Source organism: Elgaria multicarinata, chromosome 6 (genome assembly GCF_023053635.1).
Source record: "Elgaria multicarinata webbii isolate HBS135686 ecotype San Diego chromosome 6, rElgMul1.1.pri, whole genome shotgun sequence".
NCBI lineage: Eukaryota > Metazoa > Chordata > Lepidosauria > Squamata > Anguidae > Elgaria > Elgaria multicarinata.
In genome coordinates this window covers 3,403,749-3,426,715 of record NC_086176.1, presented here as the reverse complement: position 1 = coordinate 3,426,715, position 22,967 = coordinate 3,403,749, and the positions used below count along the sequence as shown (strand labels likewise).

The 22,967-nt window shown below is 45.4% G+C and overlaps 1 protein-coding gene across 2 annotated transcripts in view; it reads left to right on the top strand.

Moving 5' to 3' along the window:
* CFAP91 (cilia and flagella associated protein 91) overlaps positions 1-22,967 on the top strand; it is a 133,431-nt gene that overhangs the window by 43,602 nt on the left and 66,862 nt on the right. For both annotated transcript variants that reach the window (XM_063128829.1, XM_063128828.1), the window contains exons 8-11: positions 18,507-18,664; positions 18,954-19,136; positions 19,397-19,539; positions 21,072-21,188. In XM_063128829.1, the coding sequence (XP_062984899.1) occupies positions 18,507-18,664; positions 18,954-19,136; positions 19,397-19,539; positions 21,072-21,188 (601 nt within the window). The remainder of the gene's footprint in view (positions 1-18,506; positions 18,665-18,953; positions 19,137-19,396; positions 19,540-21,071; positions 21,189-22,967) is intronic.

The window sequence follows — 22,967 nt, the reverse complement described above, 5'->3', positions numbered from 1 at the left end:
TTTCAATGGCCCAAAAGTTGGTGGATGTTTTTTATTCTGAAAATGTTTCACCAGTGGGGCCCCTGATTTTTGATGTCTCAAATTGTAGAGATGTTCCCCTATTCTTATTTTTAGTGCTCTTGTTGTTTTCCCTATGTATATTTTGTTACAAGGACAAACGATGGCATACATGACCCCTGTAGAATTGCAGCTCAAAAAGTCCTTGATCTGTATGATCTTGCCATTATCAGAGAATGAAGAGTCTTTTTGGTGAATTTGCAATGAACACAGTACTGCAGGGATGGTGTCCTGTGGGCTTCGGTAAATTGGCCATTATTGTAAGAAAGGCTCACTCCATCACAGCTGCTGGCCTGTCATGTGCTTGATGGCCCTACTCATTTTTGTAGCCTCAGGCAAGGATTTTGAGTCACTGATGGACCGGTGGACATGCTGCACTGGCTCTGGACATTTGCTGTAGACTTAAATGCAATCAGTTCATCCTTTCCACTCAACAAATCAGGCCTGCAGTCAGTATTTTGGCCTTAAAAGTACTTGACATCCAGTTGCTTTTCCTACATAAGCTATGAGAGGATAAGTTCCTGGAAGTGCCACTGAACATAGCTAGTGACCTACATCAGGTTTGATGGGTCACATGTTCATAGAATTATAGAATCGAAGAGTTGGAAGGGGCCTATTAGGCCATTGAGTCCAACCCCCCGCTCAGTGCAGGAATCCACCCTAAAGCATACCTAGGGTGACCCTATGAAAAGTAGGACAGGGCTCCTATATCTTTAACAGTTGTATTGAAAAGGAAATTTCAGCAGGGGTCATTTGTATATATGGAGAACATGGTGAAATTTCCTCTTTATCACAGCAGTTAAAGCTGCAGGAGCTATACTAGAGTGACCAGATTTAAAAGAGGACAGGGCTCCTGCAGCTTTAACTGGTGTGATGAAGAAGAAATTTCACCAGGTTCCCCATATATACAAATGACACCTGCTGAAATTTCTTTTTCAATACAACTGTTAAAGATACAGGAGCCCTGTCCTCCTTTTCATATGGTCACCCTAAGCATATCTTCACCTGTGAAGAAGTAGCCGCCCTGATAAGAAAGCTAAAGAGGGGTAAGGCCCCGGGGAGGAACAGTATCCCACCAGACTTCCTGTTGGACTACCCTCGCTGGTGGATACCAGTGTTGGCAGCCCTATTTACTACAATCAACAGATCTGGCAAATTTCCCAAAGATTGGTCAGTGGCAATAGTGGTGCCCATTTATAAAAAAGGGAGCAGGTCAGAGCCTAAAAATTATCGCCCCATTAGCCTGCTGGATATTTCCAGCAAACTATACGCAAGACATCTTCTTGATAAGTTGGAATTGTGGGTGGCCGGAGAAAACCTCCTGGCCGAAGAACAAGCAGGTTTTCAAAGTGGCAGATCTACAATAGACCACTGCTTCTTACTAAAACATCTAGTTGGGAAATATACAGCCCCTCCTTATCACTCACTTTTCGCAGCATTTGTAGATTTCAAAGCAGCTTTTGACTCTATACACCGTCCCCGCCTTTGGCAGAGGCTATCACTCTTAAACATTGACCAGAGGCTACTCAGGAGAATACAGGGGCTGCACCAAAACTCTAGCTTATGCGTGAGATCCTCCGCGGACGGTGATCTATCAGACCCCATCTCTACCAATAAAGGAGTTCGCCAGGGATGCCTGCTAGCTCCCCTTTTATTCAATCTATATTTAAATGCTGTCGTAATTGTGTTTTAAACTGTTGGGTGTTTTACTGTGGTTTTAATTTTTGTGAACCGCCCAGAGAGCTTCGGCTATTGGGCGGTATAAAAATGTAATTAATTAATTAATAAATAAATAAATAATATTGTCCCTACCCTAACTAGTCATAACTTCTTCCCACCCCGCCTAAAGGATAGGAACATTTCGGTGCTATTGTATGCAGACGACGCTGTTCTCCTATCACATACGCAAGTGGGGATGCGCAGGATGTTGAGAGCACTAAGCGTATATTGCAAGAAGGAAGCCCTTCAGGTTAATCATGATAAAACCAAAATTTTAGTTTTTGGGAAAAGGAGGAAAGTATATCACTGGCAGTTAGACAGTCACCCTCTTGATCAGGTGAATAAATATAAATACTTAGGTGTAACTTTTCAAAGCTCCGGATCCTGGTCTGAGCATTTGGGTGCAGCAGCCTCAGCGGCCAATGTAACAGCTAATGCCATTTTCCGCTTCGCAGCTGGAGCAGGAGGACAGTGGATAGCACCACTGTTACAACTGCTTAAAAGCAAACTACTCCCTCAGATTCTGTATGGAGCTCCCATTTGGGCCCATGGAGATATCACACCATTAGCAGTAGTACAGCACAAATTTCTATCCAGGACCCTTGGAGTTCCTAGATCTACATCTAAGGATATTGTCCGACTGGAAACTGCATGTCTCTCAATCCATACATTGATTCTAAAAGCAGCTATATCCTTCTGGTTAAAGATAGTGTTTCACCTGGCCCCTCCGTTGGTGCTGTCCACATATGACGATATGGGGAAGGATTCATGGGCAGACAGGATGAGACACTCCATCTCCAAATTGGGTTTCTCGCAAGCATTCCTCCTTACGAGGGGGTTTGACGGGGCCAAGGATGAGATTGCCAGAAGGCTGTATGACTGTGATATTCAGTCATCTGTGGCAGCGGTCGAAGTGAACCGCTCAAATGGGCTCTATAAGAGTATCATTACTGCTCCGGGAAAGGCTCCCCTATATTTAACTTCTGGAATGCCACAAGAGCTGAGATGGCTATTTACTCGGTGCAGGCTAAATTCCCTCCTGCTGATGGAGGTGAAGGCACGCTTTAAAAAGCACCCTAGCACCAATGTAGATTGCCCAGCAGGTTGCCCTAAAGCCGAGGATATAATTCATTTCCTAGCTGAGTGCCCAAGGTATGCGGAGCTGAGGAAACAATACCTTGAGCCTTTAATTCCCAGGTTTAATTTCATGACTTCTAAAGGTGTAGTCCTTACTCTTTTGGCTGGTACAGACTATTATATATCTTTTAGGACTGCGAAATTTGTACACCGGGCGATGGAGGCCCGGGAACCACTGATTGTCTCAAACGATTAATTTTAATATCCAATATTATATGTTGGTTAACATTGTAAATATAACCTGGACGATTGTTATCCTAGTTACTCTTATTTGTAGCACTTCCGCTGGCTTGTGGCAAGCTCGCGGTGGGTATGTTATTGTTTTACCTGTTTGCGAATGGCACAGGTGGCTAATATGCAATAAAGATATATATATATATATATATATATATATATATATATATATATATATATATATATATATATAAAATACATACCTGACAGGTGGTTGTCCAGCCGCCTCTTGAAGGCCTGTAGTGTGGGAGAGCCCACAACCTCCCTAGGTAACTGGTTCCATTGTCGAACTGCTCTAACAATCAGGAAGGTTTTCCTGATGTCCAGCCGGAATCTGACTTCCAGTAACTTGAGCCTATTATTCCGTGTCCTGCACTTTGGGAGGATCGAGAAGAGATCCTGGCTCTCCTTGGTGGAACAACCTTTCAAGTATTTGAAGAGTGCTATCATGTCTCCCCTCAATCTTCTCTTCTCCAGGCTAAACATGCCCAGTTCTTTCAGTCTCTCTTCGTAGGGCTTTGTTTCCAGACCCCTGATCATCCTCGTTGCCCTCCTCTGAACATGCTCCAGCTTGTCTGCATCCTTCTTGAATTGTGGTGCCCAGAACTGGACGCAACACTCAAGATGAGGCCTAGCAGAGCCAAATAGAGGGGAACCAGTAACTCACACTATTTGGAAGCTATACTTCTATTAATGCAGCCCAAAATAGCATTTGCTTTTTTTTACAGCCACATCATACTGTTGGCTCATATTCAGCTTGTGATCTACAACAATTCTAAGATCCTTCTCATTTATGGTATTGCTGAGCCAAGTATCCCCCATCTTGTAACTATTCATTTGGTTTCTTTTTCCTAGGTGTGGAACTTGGCATTTATCCCTATTAAATTTCATTCTGTTGTTTTCAGCCCAGCACTCCAGCCTATCAAGATCACTTTGAAGTTTGTTTCTGTCTTCCACAGTATTAGCTATCCCACCTGATTTTGTGTCATCTGCAAACTTGATAAGCGTTGCCTGCACCTGTTCATCCAAATGATTAATAAAAATGTTGAAGAGCACTGGGCCCAGGACTGATCCCTGCGGTACCCCACTCGTTGCCTCTCCCCAGTTTGAGAAGGTTCCATTGATAAGCACTCTATGAGTCCGATTCTGTAGCCAACTGTGAATCCACCTAATAGTTGTTCCATCTAGCCCACTTTTAGCTAGTTTATCAGAATATCACGGGGCTCTTTGTCAAAAGCTTTGCTGAAGTCAAGATATATGATGTCCACAGCATTCCCACAGTCCACAAGGGGGGTTACCCAATCAAAACATGAGATCAGATTAATCTGACAGGATTTGTTCTTGACAAATCCATGTTGGCTTCTAGTAATCACTGCATTGTTTTCAAGGTGCTTAAAGATTGACTTCTTTATAGTCTGCTCCAAAATTTTCCCAGGGATGGATGTCAGACTGATTGGTCTGTAGTTCCCAGGTTCCTCCTTTTTGCCCTTTTTGAAGACAGGGACAACGTTAGCCCTCCTCCATTCGTCCGGCACCTCACCAGTCTTCCATGATTTCGCAAAGATAATTGACAGTGGTTCTGAGGGTTCTTCTGCTAGCTCCTTCATTACTCTAGGATGTAGTTCATCGGGCCCTGGAGATTTGAACTCATTCAAAGAAATTAGGGCTATAGCTAGACCTAAGGTTTATCCCTGGATCGTCCAGGGGTCAAACCTGTTCATCTAGGTGACACACAGGGGATCCAGTGCTCAGGCAGGGGCGAACCCTGGATGATCCCAGGATAAACCTTAGGTCTAGCTGTGGCCTAGATGTTCCTTGACCATTTGTTTATCAATCTCAAACTGCAATCCTGCCCCATCAACTTGTGCTTCACTTTTTCCAGGGGGGGCATAGACCCACTTTTTGGAGAAGACTGAGCCAAAGTAGGAATTGAGCGTTTTGGCCTTGGTCATCTGTTATCAATTTGCCATCCTCATTAAGCAGTTGAACCACCATTTCTTTCCTTTGTCTTTTACTACTCACGTATCTGAAGAAAGCCTTTTTGTTGCTTTTAGCAACAATCTCAGCTCATTCTTAACTTTAGCCTTCCTGACGCCATTTTGGCACTTCTGTGCTACCTGTCTGTACTCTTCTTTTGTAGCCTGGCCTTCCTTTCACTTCCTATATGGATCCTTTTTTCTTTTCAGGTCATCTCTAAGCTTTTTGTGGAGCCGCATTGGTTTCTTATGTTCTACAGTCCATTCTAAGAAGAGTGTGATGCAAACATCCACAGTTCATTGAGAATAGGATATGGAATCTCTTCATGTTGTCACCTCTTGAAATCTTATTTGTACCCTACATACCTAAAAGGTGATCAGCATTTGTAACTGCGGGTTTATAATTTGTAGTTTTGCAGTCCTGTAAGTTATACTACATATTATAAACCTGTAATTACAAATACAGTGTAAGGTTAGGCTAAGATGTCTGTTCGTATGATTTTTTAAAAAATTGGTAAAAGGAATTATTTTTCAATAAATTCAATAAACTAGCAAACAAGCTGAGCATGATGGCAACATAGCCCCTCTGCCAAAATCCTTTCTGCCACCAAATCTGAAGTTAAGGTGGAATTTAACGTGTGGTATGGATGGGTGTGAAGGTGGAGCTCTCCCCCTGCCCCTCCCCATACATTTTGCCCTGGAACTATTGGCCAACCTGCTTTTCTCCCAGTTATGCTTCAAAACAAGAAATAATCCCCACCTTGAGAAAAATCCCTAGATTTCAGGAAAAAAATCATGAGCAGGGATCAGCTCCTCACTCTTGTTGCCTATGCTACACTTTTAATATCCCCCCCTGTCCTGCCATCCCACCACTTTACATAGATTTGGCAAGACCTTAGTTGGAACTACCACTGCCATGGTAGTGCAGTGGTAGATCCCATTTTAATGAAAAAAGTGTTGATGAGAAAGAAATCTCATTGATTGAGGCATGTGGAATGTCTGCCTTCCCCAGCACCTTCAAGTGTGGAGATCAACCTCTGCTTACAGTGTTCCAGAAAGCCTTTAAACTGTTATCTAGTGGAAGACAGGGGTAGGATGTGAAGAACAATTAGAATCATAGAGTTGGAAGGGATAAGGTCATCGAGTCCAACCCCCTGCTCAATGCAGCAATCCACCTTAAAGCATCCCCGACAGATGGTTGTCCAGCTGCCTCTTGAAGGCCTCTAGTGTGGGAGAGCCCACAACCTCCCTAGGTAACTGGTACCATTGTCGCACTGCTCTAACAGTCAGGAAGTTTTTCCTGATGTCCAGCCAGAATCTGGTTTCCTGTAACTTTCCCTCTTCTTCCCAATTTCTCTGCAATAGGGAGTGCAACTAACAAGGTGTAAGATTAGGGTCAATCCAGAGGGCACAAGCAGTCAAAAAACTGGACAACAACAACAACAACAACAACAACAACAACAACAACAACAACAACAATAATAATAATAATAATGGTTTAGGCTGCAATCCTATATCAATTTACCTGGGCATAAGCCCAGTTGAATTCAGTGGGACGTGCTTCTGAGTACACAAGTATCTGATTACCCTGTTAGAGTAATCTTGCCTGTAAGATTGCCATTTGCTATTGCATTTGCAACTCTATTGGAATTTAAAAAACAAACAAACACAATTGTATTCCAAGCTACTAATTGTGTTAGAAGGAATTGTCTTCTTTTACACTTACTTTTTACAAAGCATTTCTGATACTGTTTTTATTTTACTAAGCTTTAGAATGCAGTTCATCTTCTTTGGGCTCAGGATGTAATCCCGGATATAATCACTGGGAGAAAGCCTTGTTTATTATATATAAATCTCTCTGGATGTTTTTACTGACAAGCAATATAAAAACATTGATAATAAACAAATATTAAACTTTGTGAGTAAACATAGGGTCAGTTTGAGCTTCACGGGTGTTATTTTTTGGCTTGTAATTTCCAGAAATTCTGATGGCATTAAGGATGGCAGTAGTGTTTGCAATCTGTTAAACACTGTTATTATTATATTTGCAACTCAATGGTAACAGCAGTTAAACAGAAAAAAAGGATTTTTATCATGAAATATGTCTCTCTTGATATAGGGAAAAGAGAGAAAAAACACAAGTAGGAGAGAAAAAATGATTGACATTTCTATTTCAAATATATACATTAATATAAGCAGTCCATATATCTAAATAAGCATCCATTTGACTTTGACGGTTGTAAGAGATACAGTCTTCAGTCCACCAAGTGATAGGTGCTGGAGGTTTTTCTTCCAAGCTTAGAGTATAAGGGTGCATTCGGGTAACACAATAGTCAATGGTGGGTTAATAGTCAGCTCCATGGTTGGTTATCTAGGGGTACTCTCCACACAATATGATTATAAACAATCATGGTGTGGATTAAGGCCAGTATTGAGTTGACATTGTGGACTATCTACAATGTGTTTGATTGATGCATCCGCCTCTGTCCTCCTGTTTGTACCCTGTTAGCCATTGCTGCCCAAAATCTGTCCCTATCCCGGTGGCCATCGTGATCTGTGATTGGCTCGTTTTCGGCTGTGGCCCTTCCTAACCCCCTGTGAGCATTCCTGTCCCCCTTCTCTGCCAGGAACTAGCATTTGCAATGGGGAGGGGTTCCCATTCCATTCCCAACACTACCACGATCCTTCCCTCCCCATCTACCTTCTTTTTGCAGGGCTTTCACTCTACTTCTGCCTACACACCACCAGGTGCACCTGCCGTGCAAATCCAGGTGTAGTCCAAACAAGCACACCACTGAGACTCGTGAGCTCTCCCTCCCCGCTTGTTGGGGCGCAGGTCTTCTCATTCCATTGTCAGAGCAGCCCCAATCCTTCCCCCACTCATGGAGGTATAACAGTCAACCCTTTACCCGGTCAGCATTGGGAATGGCAATCTCTCTGTCCCCACCTCTTCCCCACCCGGGCAGCCCTCCTATCTGCCAAGTGCCACATGAGATATGCTAGAAGCAAAAACATGTCTATGCCTAGAACAGTGTCAGACAGGTTACTTCTGCTGCCACCTGTCTCAAAAAAGCTCCAGCTGGTGCTGTTTTTTCAGTGATACCAGCACTGTTTTCAACAGAATACTTATGAAAGTATTCATAACACTGCGGAGGGACAAGAGCATGGGTGTTATGGTCCAGGGATCACTTTCTGCACACACTCCCTTCCACCCCCCAGTGTTCCTGACTAGTTCCCCCAGCTATCGCCAGGTCCCTAATCCCTCAGCTGTTGCTGAGGATCCTCCCTGACAGATGACCCTGGAAGCTTCTCAGTACCCCTGCAGCCTTTCAGCTTCTGCAGCAAGGGTCCCAGCAGCCAGAATCCCTTGTAAAGCCAGACCAAGGGTCTGGGATCACAGTCCCCTTTTTCAGAAGACCTACTCTCGGGGGGACATGTTCCCAGTCAAGAGCCATTTGGCTGTCCAGTGGATCCTCTCCTGGAGGCCAAGGTCAGACTTAGAGCTCAGCACTGGTCAGAAATAGAGGTTGGCATATTCATTGATCTGTGGAGCAGCCCAAGCTATCATGGCCACTATCAGGCATGACAACCTCTGCCCCTGGCTCTCCAATGAGATGCAAGGACACTCTCCATGGCCTCAAGAAAAAGCTCAAGGAGCTTGTGACGCACAAGATAAGCAGGGCTGAACCCCATACCATACCATGCCCTTCTATGATAAGCAACATGGCTCCTGGAAGAGCATCATAATGTCATGCCCAGATATGCCGTGGTGAGCCGGGTCATGCTGTCACTTCCCCCACCAACAGGCACCGAAGAAGCAGTCCTCAGCTCATGATGACACCTCCAGTAGCCTGGACCAAGAGTGATGACCCAAGGCCTACAGCCATACATGGCATCCCATGACCAGTATGTCTAAGCAAAAGGCTGCTGCCCCATGCCCAGCCTTGGCCACACTCTATCCTCACTGGCAGTCACTCCACAAGCCCATCTCTGCTGCCCCAGAGACCAACCACAACTTTCAGGGGACTTCTCACCTCCACCAGCAGCTCACCCAGCACCAGCAGCCCAATCACTTCCCAGACCATCCACAGCTGGCCCAGAAGGAGCCTTGCCCAGCAGTGCACCAGATCAATGGCCTTGGAACAGCCATCCAGAAAGCAATATGGACAGCTTTCCCGAGATGCTCATGCAGCTGGAAGGTAGCCCTGAGATGTCCCCTCTCACCCCTGTATTGGAGCACCCTGTGGCAAGGCACCAACTCAGGGAGGAAGAAGAGCAGCAAAGTTCAAGACACACTCTTCTGGACCTAGTCTGGGATGTCCTGGAGTCCATTGCACACGCCATCATACTAGCGCCTGATCTGGGTGATCAAATGGAGTGCATTGTTCTCAGCGAGGTGTCTCAGGTGACTCTGCCTGAGCTTTCACCATCCCATGCTGAGCTACACCACTTCTTCACTCAGCCCAGTGATGACACCTTTGTTAGATGAAGGAGACACAAGCTAGGAGGCTTTGCCCATGGCAGAGGAGATGGAGGAAAGTGCAGAAAAGCAGGACACCAAAATGGGTGAGCCAGAGCCCTTCGAAGAGGATCTGCTGCCACCACCAGCAAGCAGCCCCTCCTCGGGATGACCATCCATTGACAGAGGTGTGCCTGAGTGCATAACAAGTGCAAAGCAGACAGCCTGCAGGTGGTGAAGGACTTGTTCACAGCCACTGAGGCTGGGGGGAGGGGTGAAACATTACATGAGCTATGCATTTGCATGGTGGTGGCGGAGGAGAGCAGACAGGCCAAGGAGGGCATACTGACAGTCTGGGTGCTGCACATGGCTACTCAAAGCATGGGTGGCTGTGGCCAGGCAATACAGGACTCAGGAGAGTCTCTGCATGTCAGCTTGTGTGGGTATGGGCAGGCTGCGGTTGCGGTGATGGCTGCCTCCATCAAGGTCATTGAATAGGCCCTTTGGAAACGTGCCACTGCCATGGACCACCAAATGGAAATGCTTAGCTGCAGCATTCCATGGGTCCATTCATGCCCACCAAGCACAACATCCCTACATGCCTGCCTACAGTTACATGCCACCACAGCAGTTCCTGCTTGCTGCTCTAGCCCCTGGATTCAACCTTTGAGATGCCAGGGCTAGCAGACATCAGGATGGAGGGGACATGGAAGCTACTTGGGCTTGCCGCTGTGACAGCTTTCCTAAGTGTCTTCGCTCCATGTCAGAGGAGATGGCTGCTGAAGGTGAGGAAGGTGCGCCCAGCAGCAGAGGACCAGGACTGGACATCTCAGAGGAGGTGAACTAGCTCCCCGCTATCTCCTCTGCTCTGTCCCTTGTCAAAGACACCCCACCCCACCACTCCAAGTTGCGCCGCTATCTCGCGCCATTGCTTTAGCAACTGCATTTAAGCAGCGCAGCTGGATGCTCAAGGCCAAGTTGGCAGACCACAGCAGCAACAATGTTGAGGGTTTGCGTGATATGTCTGTAGAGCAGCATTCCTTTCTCTCACTTCTTCCCCAACCCCAGGAAGTTGAAGCAACAAATTCTGCAGGGCGGGCCCAAGGGGCCTGCTCAGGGCTTCGCATGCTCCTCCAGGTCCATCTCCAATGAGGTTTGTCAGGGCAGCAGAGAGTAGGTTTTAGGGTGTCCCTTGTTACTGATGTCTGTATTTCTCCCTTTTATCTCCACCCTTACTCTCTTATGACAGTCAAAGTACTTGAGCACCGCTTGTCCAGGCTCAGCAGCCTCCATCTGCAAAATGAGCATTGTGTCTGGTCTCTGCACAACTTCATAGATGCTCTGGAGTGCTGTCTGAGACAGCTTTAGTGCAACTGTAATGGGGTGCCACTTCTCGGTGCCTCTGCACCCCCAAAGAACACACAAGGAGTGACTGAGCACACCTCCTGTCTACCCCATGCTTTGCTACTAGCTCGTTTGTGCTGATGATCATAGAATCATAGAATAGTAGAGTTGGAAGGGGCCTATAAGGCCATCGAGTCTAAACCCCTGCTCAATGCAGGAATTCACCTTAAAGTATCCCTGACAGGTGGTTGTCCAGCTGCCTCTTGAAGGCCTCTAGTGTGGGAGAGCCCACAACCTCCCTAGGTAACTGGTTCCATTGTCGTACCGCTCTAATAGTCAGGAAGTTTTTCCTGATGTCCAGCTGGAATCTGGCTTCCTTTAACTTGAGCCTATTATTCCGTGTCCTGCACTCTGGGATGATCGAGAAGAGATCCTGGCCCTCCTTGGTGGGACAACCTTTCAGGTATTTGATGAGTGCTACCATCTCTCCCCTCAGTCTTTTCTTCTTAGGCTAAATATGCCCACTTCTTTCAGTCTCTCCTCATAGGGCTTGTGATCTATAACAATTCCAAGATCCTTCTCATTTGTAGTATTTCTGAGCAAAGTATCCCCCATTTTGTAACTGTGTTTGGTTTCTTTTTCCTAGATGTAGAACTTGGCATGTATCCCTATTAAATTTATTTTTGTTGTTTTCAGCCCAACACTCCAGCCTATCAAGATCACTTTGAAGTTTGTTTCTGTCCCCCAGGGTATTAGCTATGCCACCCAATTTTGTGTCATTTGCAAATTTGATAAGCGTTCCCTGCACCTTCTCATCCCACAGTCCACAAAGGAAGTTACCCGATCAAAGAATGAGATCAGAGTAATCTGGCAGGATTTGTTCTTGACAAATCCATGCTAGCTTCTAGTGATCACTCCTTTTTTTCCTCAAGGGGCTTACAGATTGTCTTCTTTATAATCTGCTCCAAAACATTTCCAGGGATTGATGTCAGATAACTCGTCTATAGTTCCCAGGTTTCTCCTTTTTGCCCTTTATGAAGATAGGGACAATATTAGCCCTCTTCCAGTCATCCAGCACTTCACGCATCTTCCATGATTTTGCAAAGATAATGGACAGTGGTTCTAAGCGTTCTTCTGCCAGCTCCTTTATTACTCTAGGATGCAGTTCATCGCGCCCCGGTCATTTGAACTCATTCAAAGAAATTAGGTGTTCCTTGACCATTTGTTTATCAATCTCAAATTGCAGTCCTTCCCCTTCACTTTTGCCAGGGGGGGCATAGACTTGCTTTTGGGAGAAGACTGAGCAAAAGTAGGAATTGAGCACTTCAGCCTTTTCTTTGTTATCTGTTATCAATTTGCCATCCCCATTATACAGCTGAACCACCATTTCTTTCCTCTGTCTTTTGGTATTCACGTATCTGGGGGGGAAAAGCTTTTTTATTGCTTATAGCATCCCTCACTAATCTCAGCTCATTTTCAGCTTTAGCCTTCCTGGCGCCATTCCTGCACTTCTGTGCTACCTGTCTGTACTCTTCTTTTGTAGCCTGGCCTTCCTTCCGCCTCCTATGTCCTTTTTTTCCAGGTAATCTCTAAGCTTTTTGTGGAGCGACATTGGTTTCTTCTGTAGACTTCTATCTTTTTTTCTAGTTGGAATTGTTTGTAATTATGCCTTTAAAATTTACTTTTTAAAAACTCTCACCCATAATGGACTCCTTTTCTCATTAGGGCCACTTGCCATGAGATGTTACTTATCATAGTTCTGAGTTTATTAAAATCAGCTTTCCTAAAATGCCCATGTCTCTTTGAGTCTCCCTCCTTCTCTCCTATTGGCTCATCCTCAGTTCTAACTCCACTAGTGCCCAGACATAACTGTCTCTGGCTGGAGTCCATTTCCCATGTTATGCTTCTCTGTTTGCCCAATCCCCCTTGCCAGGCACCTCCTCTCCTTTTCCACTGGTGTGATGGCCCATCCCATTTCCCACACCACTTCCACTCCCACCCCATCCTCCATCTGACACTTTTGGAAATGTATGCTATGGAAGCAACTGTTGCTTCCTTCCAGCTTTTCCTTCCTGACGTCATGGGTGAAGCTGTAGATGAGGGCGAGAAGGATATGCTTTGGAAGTGGAGGCAGTGGGAAGGGTGCACTTCACCACATCCCTCAACTTTTTGGCAATTCTACTGTAAACCTGGCTGGGTTTTCTGCAGTAGCACTCCTGGATTTATTCACAGCATTGCTGCACCCCTGTGCAAGGCTGAGTGTGATGGCATGGATTGTGGTGGCCATCATAGCAGTGGGCTCTGTCAACAGGATTTCTGCAATGCTGATGGTGGCAGATGTCATGGAGCAGCGCACCATGGTCTACTATTGGGTCCTTCTGTGCACCCAGGCTGTTTGGACAGCGATGCAAGATTTAGCCAACTGGGATGAGTGCTTCATCATCATCATCATCATCATCATCATTAATTTCTTAACTGCCTCTCCACTTGGATCGAGGCAGGGAACAACAGTGAATATAAAACACATTAAAAACTGATTTAAAACATACCATACATGATTAAAACATCCTAAAAACATCCTAAAAACATTCTAAAATTTCACTGGATAGGCATGCCAGAATAGAACAGGCTTTATTGCTTTTTTTAAATTCTAAAAGACTGTCAAGTTGATGATTGTCCTCCGGCAGGCCTTTCCACAGTCTGGGAGCAGCAGAAGAGAAGGTCCTCTGAAAACCCGTCAGCCTAGTTTTGGTTGACTGATGTAGATTCATCCCAAAGGACCTGAGTGTGCAGGGTGGATTGTACGGGAGAAGGTGATCCCGCAGGTAGCCTAGACCCAAACCATGTAGGGCTTTAAAGGTAATAACCAACACTTTATACTTTGCCAGGAAACTAATCGGCAGCCAGTGAAGAGATTTTAAAACTGGTGTGATGTGGTCATGCCTAGGTGTACCAGTGACCAGCCTGGCTGCCATATTTTGGACTAATTGAAGTTTCCGGACTAGGCACATATCCCTATGTAGAGTGCAGAAGTCGAGCCTCAAAGTTACCAGCGTGTGCACTACTGTCTTTAGGTCTTCCAACTCTAGGAAGGGGCGCAGCTGGCATATCAACCGAAGCTGATAGTAGGAACTCCTGGTTGTCGCATCTATCTGGGCTGTCATTTGGAGCGACGGATCCAGAAGCATCCCCAAGCTGCGAACACAGTCTTTCAGTGGGAGTGTAACCCTATCCAGAACTGGATGACACACCTCCAAACCCAGGTTGTGGCCTTTGACAGCAAGCACCTCCATCTTGTCTGGATTCAGTTTGTTTTTCCTCATTAGATTGTAAGCCTATGCGGCAGAGTCTTGCTATTTACTGTTTTACTCTGTACAGCACCATGTACATTGATGGTGCTATATAAATAAATAAATAATAATAATAATAATAATAATAATAATAATAATAATCCAGCCCATTACCGCCTCTAAACATTCATTCAGAGGAGACACACTATCCTTAGCTGATGCTGTTGTCGAAGGCATAGAGAAATATATTTGGGTGTCATCGGCATACTGATAGCACCCCGCCCCATGCCTCCGGATGATCTCTCCCAGCGGTTTCATGTAGATGTTAAACAGCATTGAGGATAGGATGGCAGCTGGTGGTACACCACACAACAGCTCCTTCTTTGAGGAGCAGCTATCCCCAAGCATCAACATCTGGAACCTGCCCGAGAAGTAAGACTGGAACCACTGAAGGACAGTGCCCCCGATTCCCAATCCCCTCAGGCGTTCCAGAAGGATACCATGGTCAATGGTATCGAAAGCCGCTGAGAGGTCCAAGAGTACCAGCAGGAATACACTCCCCCTGTCAATAGGTGTAGATCATCTGCTAAGGCAACCGTAGCGGTCTCAACTCCATATCCTGCTCTAAAGCTGGTTTGAAATGAGTCTAGAAAATCTGTGTCATCCAAAACTGCTTGGAGTCGGTGAGCAATCACCCTCTCAATCACCTTGCCCAGAAATGGAAGATTTGATACTGGTCGATAGTTATTAAGAGCCAGAGGGTCCAGGGAGGGCTTTTTTAGAAGCGGATGTACCACTGCTTCTTTTAAACATGATGGAAAACTCTCCTCCCTAAGAGATGCATTAATAATACATTGCAGTTGTAATCTAACTGCATCTCCTCCCTGGGCGACCAACCAAGAAGGACAGGGATCAAGAGGGCAAGTCGTCTTCGTCACTCATCCAAGCAGCTTGTCCACTTCCAACTGAAACTGATCCAGTGTAATCCTACTCATGGAGTTGCTGGACACTCCATTGTCAGCTTCTGCTATAATGAGTGCGTCTAAGTTGGCTCTTATTCAAAAGATTTTATCTGTGAAATGATCATTAAAAACAACACAGTGAACTACCGTAGGCTCTAAAGTCGGGTTCAGGGGGGAAGGTGTCTGCGTTAGACCCCTCACCACCCTGAACAGTGCTGGACGCAAATTAGCAGATGCAATGCATGCAGAGAAGAAAGATTTCTTCACTGCACGTATTGCCACCCCATAGGAACGAAGATGTTCTCTATGTCGTGTCTTGTTGGATATAATTCGAATTTATATCAGTCGTCCTTGCTGCTTCAGCTCCCTGAATTATTCTGTATGCCAGGGTGCACTTCTAGAAGCGGGCCAGAGAGGACGTTTGGGGGCGATCATGTCAATAGCCCTAGTGAGGTAACAATTCCATCTGTTAACCAGGGCTTCAACAGGATCGTCGATGACACCAGCCTCCAAGAGGATCCATCAGCCTTCGAGGGCGGACCATCAGGGTCAGCTTCTGCATGTCAGGCATCACCTTTGATCTGATAGTGGCAGAGATCACTCCAATTTTGCACAGACAAAACATGGAAATGCACCACTGTACTTTGGTGGACCATTGCCTTGGCTTGACCCTGTACAAGGTTGCTTTCAACATGAGCTGCCTGCCCTTTTATCTTTGGGGTTCAGCGCCTGTGAAATTTTCCATGAGAGTGTTCTGAACAAGCTGTACCTTGAAGACATGATCAGGGTCAGCAATGAAAGAAAAGTATGTGTGGATTACATGCACTCAACTCCCTGCAGGCAGTGGGGGCACTGGACTCTATCCATGTGCGCACCCTTACCTCTGCTCCACCCACACAGAGTGATGAACACTACAATTGGAAGCACTACTACAGCATGGTTCTGTAGAAACTGGTAGATGCAAGGGGAAGGTTTCTGGATGTGTTGGCCAGTGTCTCCAGGAGGAGCTATGATACAGCCATCTTCTGGAATTTCCCACTTGCTGAGAAGCTCACGACAGGCAGTTTCTTCACCTCTTGGCCTGCGTCCGTGTGTGGCCATGTCATGGGACCACTGGTTCTAGCTGAGCTGACAATTCATCCTTCAGCCATGGCTGATGGCACCTTACCACTCCCCTGGATTCCCCTTCAGAAAAACTTCAACTACACAGATGCTTGTTGAGGTCGTGTCTGACAGAATTCCTGACATCGTGATGTGCTGAAATCTGCACAACATCTGCAAATCGCAGAGCAATGTGTTGCTTGAGGACCACCCTGATCTCCCAGGACCCGATGGAGAGAGCAACACCATCCCTGTTGATGGGAGTGGGTGCCCCCCATTTCCACACTTCTAAAATCCAGCTTCAGAATGGCCATCCCTCTCAGAAGTGACGGCAGTGCATGTGAAGATAGCACAATGGATCTGGGCCCACTACCCACACGTCTCCTGTGAGTAACTGGACCACTCTTGCCAGGGGACTCTGTAGTTGCTGAAAATAATCAATGGTATGCGACAAAATAGTCAATGGTGCCCACCACACAACATGATAATCAACGGTTGTTCAAATAGTCAATTCTGCTCTGCATTGCTTATTTGCACTGGTTATTTTGGCCAAATAACCAACCATGGTGTGAAAAACTCCCGGCAGATGACACAATAATCCACTGTTGACTATTTAACTCACTGTTGATTATTTAACCCATCATTGGTTATCATGTCATCCGAACTTTGTCAATGTCTCTTTGGAACTGAAAAGTAAGACTGTACACAGACCCCTCTCATTCGGTTTGGACCCTGATTCGGACTTTCTGAACTGTGCCCAATTCAGTTCAGGTCAATTCAGACCTCCTACAATTCAGTTCGTATCTGAATCCAAAGCGAGATTCGGATGTCCAAATCGTTCCCATTAACTTGCATTGGAAAAAATAAACGCCTATAACTTTTTTATTTTTCGAGATAGAAACATGAAACTTGGTGACCGTACAGATGGTCTCAAGTTAGTCATGTGTTGAGAATTTCAGACACACCTGTACAGTGGTTTTCTCACAATGAATTTTTTAAAAATGTGATTTTTCAGCCAATCCAGTCAATGCAAAGGGATATAACTTTTTTATTTTTCAAGATAGAAACATGAAACTTGGGCAACGTACAGATGGATTGGTATTAGCCATCTATGAAAAATTTCAAGGCACATTTGTGCAGCGGTTTTCCTGTAACCCACTCCTAAAAATGCAATTTTTCAAGGAAACAAAGCAGCCAGCAAAGAGCAATTTGAGGTGTCTATCTAAATCAGCAATCAGCACACACTGTCCCTTCTCTAATCTCTGAGCTTTTAAAGTGCAAATCTCCCCTACTTGAGTCTATTGCGTGTTCTGAAGCTAATATATCTGTCCCTTCCCATTCAGATAAGAAAAAGGGAAAGTAGGCTGTCTGCAATACACACATTAACTGGCTGGTTGTTTTAAATGGATATTGCTGTTTCTATGCTTTAAAATTTTTGTATATTTGTTTTTAATGTTCACTGTTTTAAACTTTTGTAAACCACCCAGAGAGCTTTGGCTATGGGGCAGAATATAAATGTAATAAATAAATATGCCTCAGAAATTGAGTCAAACCAGCCCTGCAAGGTGGGACCAGGCAAGTAATATTGGAGAAGTGTGTAGGTGCTCAGGAAGGAAGGCAGAGAAGCAGCAAGTAGCTATGCAGGCATGAGTAAGTGAGCCAAGGATTGTCTTGATTCAAAGCCAGAAACACAAACTAGGCAGAAAGGCAGCTATGTGGGTGGGCACAGAGAGGCTGGCAGAAAGCAAACAAATTAGCCCTGCGAGGCAGGCACAGTGGTTGGAAACATAGTCAGTGAGAGATGCTTTGGCATCTCTTTAATAGGAAGGTAGGAGGAAGATAGTTTCAGGGTCGTTCAGAGTTACTCCATGGTAAGCACAGCCAATAATAAATAATAATAATAATAATAATAATAATAATAATAATAATAATAATATCCTGAGTTCTGTCTTGTTGAGTCTCTCACTATGTGTGTGTGTGTGCTGTGTGTTGTGGATAAGCAGTACACAATAAAGCACACATAAAATTCCATCAAAAAACAAGGGTTGAACCAATATGTTTCAAACTTGGAATGGCTGAAGCCCTATTGAAGACCTACCATGGTGCTAATTTTCATATCTACTGAAAAGGCGCTCAGTATCCACTTTGCTGTCCATCTATTAATCCCCACATCACAGTGATGTAAAAGAACACTCTTACTTATGCATTTATTCTTCTTTTCTTGAAGATTACAAGAAGTTAGACTAGAACTTTTAAAGACCCTGCTGAGGAATCGGGAAGAGAATCGCAATGAACTAAATGTCAGTCGCTTAGATACTCACTGGTTCAACCTCATGCGAGAAAAAGAAGAGAAAGTGAAAAAGATTAAACATGAACATATAAAAGGTAACATGGAGGAGAAGTATGTACTTTCCAAAGCTACGGAAACTTTTTTTTTTACCAATGCACAACTCTTCTATTTAGAACAAAAGCATATTTTGTCCTGAAAAGAATTGGTTACCTGAAGCTCACGTTTTGTTTAAAAGGCATAATGACTTAGGCTGCAATCCTATGAACACTTACATGGGAGCAAGTCCTTTTGAACTCAGTGGGACATACTTCTGAATAGACATGCATAGGATTGGGCTGTTAGATTTTCATTCAGAAATACATTTTGTCCAAAATTCCCTTTCAGCAATCAGAAGACTAATAGTTAAGGGAAAAAATGTGGAAGGGAAACTGGAGAGAAGACATGTTATTAAGGACTACATGGAATATGAATCACAGTCTTATGCTCCTCTATCAAGAATTGGTTACTTTCCAGACAATCATGCAGATCGGTACATAGTGAAGAACCCCTTTCTCAACACCTATGAAGGTAAGCCATGCTAAGGAAATCTTCTAGCAACATGTTAGCGCATTTCAAGGATCCTTGTGTGCTATAATGGGTGTGCAGAGCTTCTGCACATGTCAAAAGTCAGCTTCGTGTGTATCCATTTTATGTCACAGAAATGTCATCTTCATTGAAATCAGTGGAGATGCTTTATGGGTGAGGGAGCTCCTTTGGAATCTTTATCCTTGGCAAGGCAAAATTGGAAAAAGACAATAAATTCAATGCTCCCATTCTACCTCTTTTAGGATTGCTTGAACTGGAGGCATCTTTTCCTGACTCTGCTACCCAGCCACGAACTGAAGCCCCCAAACCCAGAAGCACCACCACCAAGGATGGTTTTACTAAACGTTCTGCTAGACTAGAGATGGAACTGGCACAAGTTTACCAGGTATTTGACTTCATGTCAATCCATTTCAGCTCTTCCAGTCTGAAAACAGGCTCCTACTTAACCTCCTGAATACCAACTTTATGCCATACTAGAGGGGGAAAATGTGGGCTAAGGAAAAACCATGCCATCTTTTTAAGAGGCTACAAGTTGAGACCTAGGGCCTTGCTTTGAGGCCCGGTTTCCCTGCTGTGCGTCCACATGACGCGCAGGGGAATCCGGGCCCAGGCCGCGCTGAAGCCTCCCCTAACGCGCCATAAGCGAAGTCGCTTATGGCGCGCCTTTTCCACAGCCCCGGCCTTAGGCCGGGGCTGCAGAACATCTAGCAAGGTCTGTGGCTTTTTGCAGCTACTCATGAGTAGCTGGGAAAAGCCATGGACTGGGCACAGCGCTCATAGCACTGTGCCCATCGGGCCGGGGGGGGGAAGGCCGGACCCAGCAGGAGAGGGGGGGAGAAGGCCGGGCACTGGGATGGCATCAAGGAAAGGGAGGACGGGCGACACGGGCATCAAGGAAAGGGAGGACGGGCAACGCGGGCATCTAGGAGAGGGAGGACGGGCGAGGCGGGCATCAAGGAAAGGGAGGACGGGCGACACGGGCATCAAGGAAAGGGAGGACGGGTGACGCGGGCATCGGGGAAAGGGAGGACGGGCGACGCGGGCATCAAGGAAAGGGAGGATGAGCAACGCGGGCATCAAGGAAAGGGAGGGCGAGCAGGGAAAGAGTGGCCAGGGAGGCATCTGGGATGGCGGGGGGGAGATCAGGAGTGGAGGGGGCTTAATTCTTAAAAAAAGGCACTTACCTTGCCTTCGGCTTCAGGGCGCACGTGGCCCCTTTAACAAACAAACAAAATGGCCGATGCTGCAGGGCTTCCGTAGTCCCTGCGCGTCGGCCGTCTAGGAGGCGGGGCAGCGTGCGCTAAAGTTAGCGCGCCGTCGCCCCGCCTCACTGCCGGCTTATCTGGCTGGGTCTAGCAAGGCCCTAGATTGCTACTGCTCAGTTGCACTGCCTTTTTGCCTTCATCCCATCTTTCCTTTCCTTTGCATTTAGCAGTTTAGAAAGGAATACAGGGTGATTCCATATGAGACTTTTGTCGTTCCATCACATTGCCTCATTCACAGAATTTTATGGGGACGGGGGTCTAGATGACATCTTCCAATAATAGCCCTCCAATGTTTTATCACCATCAGCATTTCTCTTATTGCAGAAAATTCGTTAAGGAGAAAAAGACAGAATAATTCCACAATGCCTTCTAATTGGCAGCACTAGAAGCCCTCCATCTGGAAGCACCTGTACTCTTACTCTCTCCCACCTCCTCCCCACCCTAACACCAATATTCCTTTGTAGTAGATTGTAGATAATATGGGAAGTGCCTAATTCCAGTGTGTAGTAAGGATCATAATTTTAAATGTTTTTCTATGTGCAGGAAAATTTGTTGCAGACAATGTACACAGTAAATAAGAAAAGGGAAATGGTGATGAAATTCTGTTTAGACCCAGGGCTAGTTCCTCAGAAATTACTAACTTCTTTTCCAGATACTGCAAAACAAGAAGAATCAAATTAAAGAGCCACCAACGCCACTTCGTTTCCTTCAGAAGATATCCAAGTACTTTGGTCGTCCTCCCACTCCAGTATTGGAAGTGCCTTCACTAGTAGGTGCAATATTTCTGTTTGTTTATCAGACCTTGTTTGCCCTAGGTCCCAGACAGGCTGCAGCTAGAGTCCATTTGAGTATAGGTGGAGAAGAATTAAAAGGGCAATAAACATGGTCACAGACAAGCTGGAAATCAGGTATCAGATCAAGCAGACAAGGACCAAATGGCCAGTGGCAAGGGTGGTGACGCTTCAAGTCAACAACAGAGGGTTAGGGGTGTCAGAAGCAAATGCAAGGCCAAAAGTAGTCAGGGATCACTATCTGAGGTGGTGGTGGCAGCAGATGGGAAAATGAAGCAGCACAGTCCTCATATTCAAGGCAAGTTATTCAGAATGATAAGCTGGCCTGGCTCCAAGAGCTTTGTGTGTCCTAATTGGCGAGTCAGCTGACAGTATGTCATGGTCCCTCCTGAGGAATCTTCATCTGAGGAGGAAACTGACTTATCAGAGGCTGTAGACTCTCCTTCCTCCAAGGGCATACCAGAGGCAGCGTTGCAAGGAGAAAGGGGCTGTGCAGCCGAGGAGGATACAGACACCTCAGAAGAGCTCCATGAAGGCCATGCTCCTCCACCTCCTGTCTCCAACGAAGCAGATTCTGAGTCTGAAGTGAGTCATCCACCCAGCCCTCAGGAAAGGAGATTGAGGCATGCAGCGCAGGTCCTGCCAGAAAGAAGAAGTCTGAGGCTGCAGAAACGTAATGCTGTGAATGCTGTGCTTAAATAGCTGGCTGAGACAGAAGGCTCAGTAATGACCCACAGATGGAGATGGGTGGGGCCAGGCAGGAGCACAGGATAAAAGGAAATGGAAGAAGCTGCTTGGCACTGGCAACAACCATCATGAAGTTTCTGGTTTTGCTATCCATGCTGTGCTTCCTGTATTCAAGACCTTGGATTATATCATGACTGGACCTCTGGACTGTACTTCAGACTTTGACTTTGGACATTGATTTTGGACTTTGACGCTGCATCTCTGCTGCTAGGATTTGCTTATCTCTGCCTGATTACTTCTGGCAACTAGGAGCTCTGTAAGCCATTTTGGCATGAAAACTTCCCTGTCAGCTTCCCAGACAGACCTGATAAAACTCTAACTATAAACACAACACAGTATTCAAGAAGGGCAGTCAGCTTACTCTCTTCAGACTGGAACAGCAGCCTAAAGGGCATCCTTTTTTTTGTTTTTTGGAAAGGCTAGTCTGCTTAGCCTCCTGAGGAACCAGAGTACTGGTGGTGCAGGATGTAAGACACTGAAACCTGGCTGATGGAGGCTCTGGTTTGAGACCACCCTCAGTGCCTTACACTTCTCTTGCTATAAGTTTATGGTGGCTTATAAATTATCAATTGTGGTTAGAAAAATGGAAGAGTTTTATCATTACTTGGTCTAGAGCATTTTGCCTTTTACAATCCAACATTTAAAAGTCGACAAGTTGCATTATTTTATGCCATTGATGAATCTTCACTCAAAGGGGATTTTGCTGTGCCTCCTGTTGCAGAATTAGAAACCTGTCTATCAGGGGCGAAGCTTGGGTGCCAGCGAAGATGGCAGTGTGAATTCAGGGCTCCTCGCTGATTAAAAAAAGACATGAATTAAACTAGCCCTCCCAAAGAAAAAAACCTCCTCCTGTAAACAACTTCTGGTCTCTTTACAAATGAACATTTCTGGAAGAGCGGAGATTAAAAACTTCTTCAAAGTTTTTAAACATTAAAGATTAAAAACTTCTTCAAAGTGATAAATCGTGATGGCAGAGAAGCACAGACAGGAGAAGAAGAAAACCCCACAAT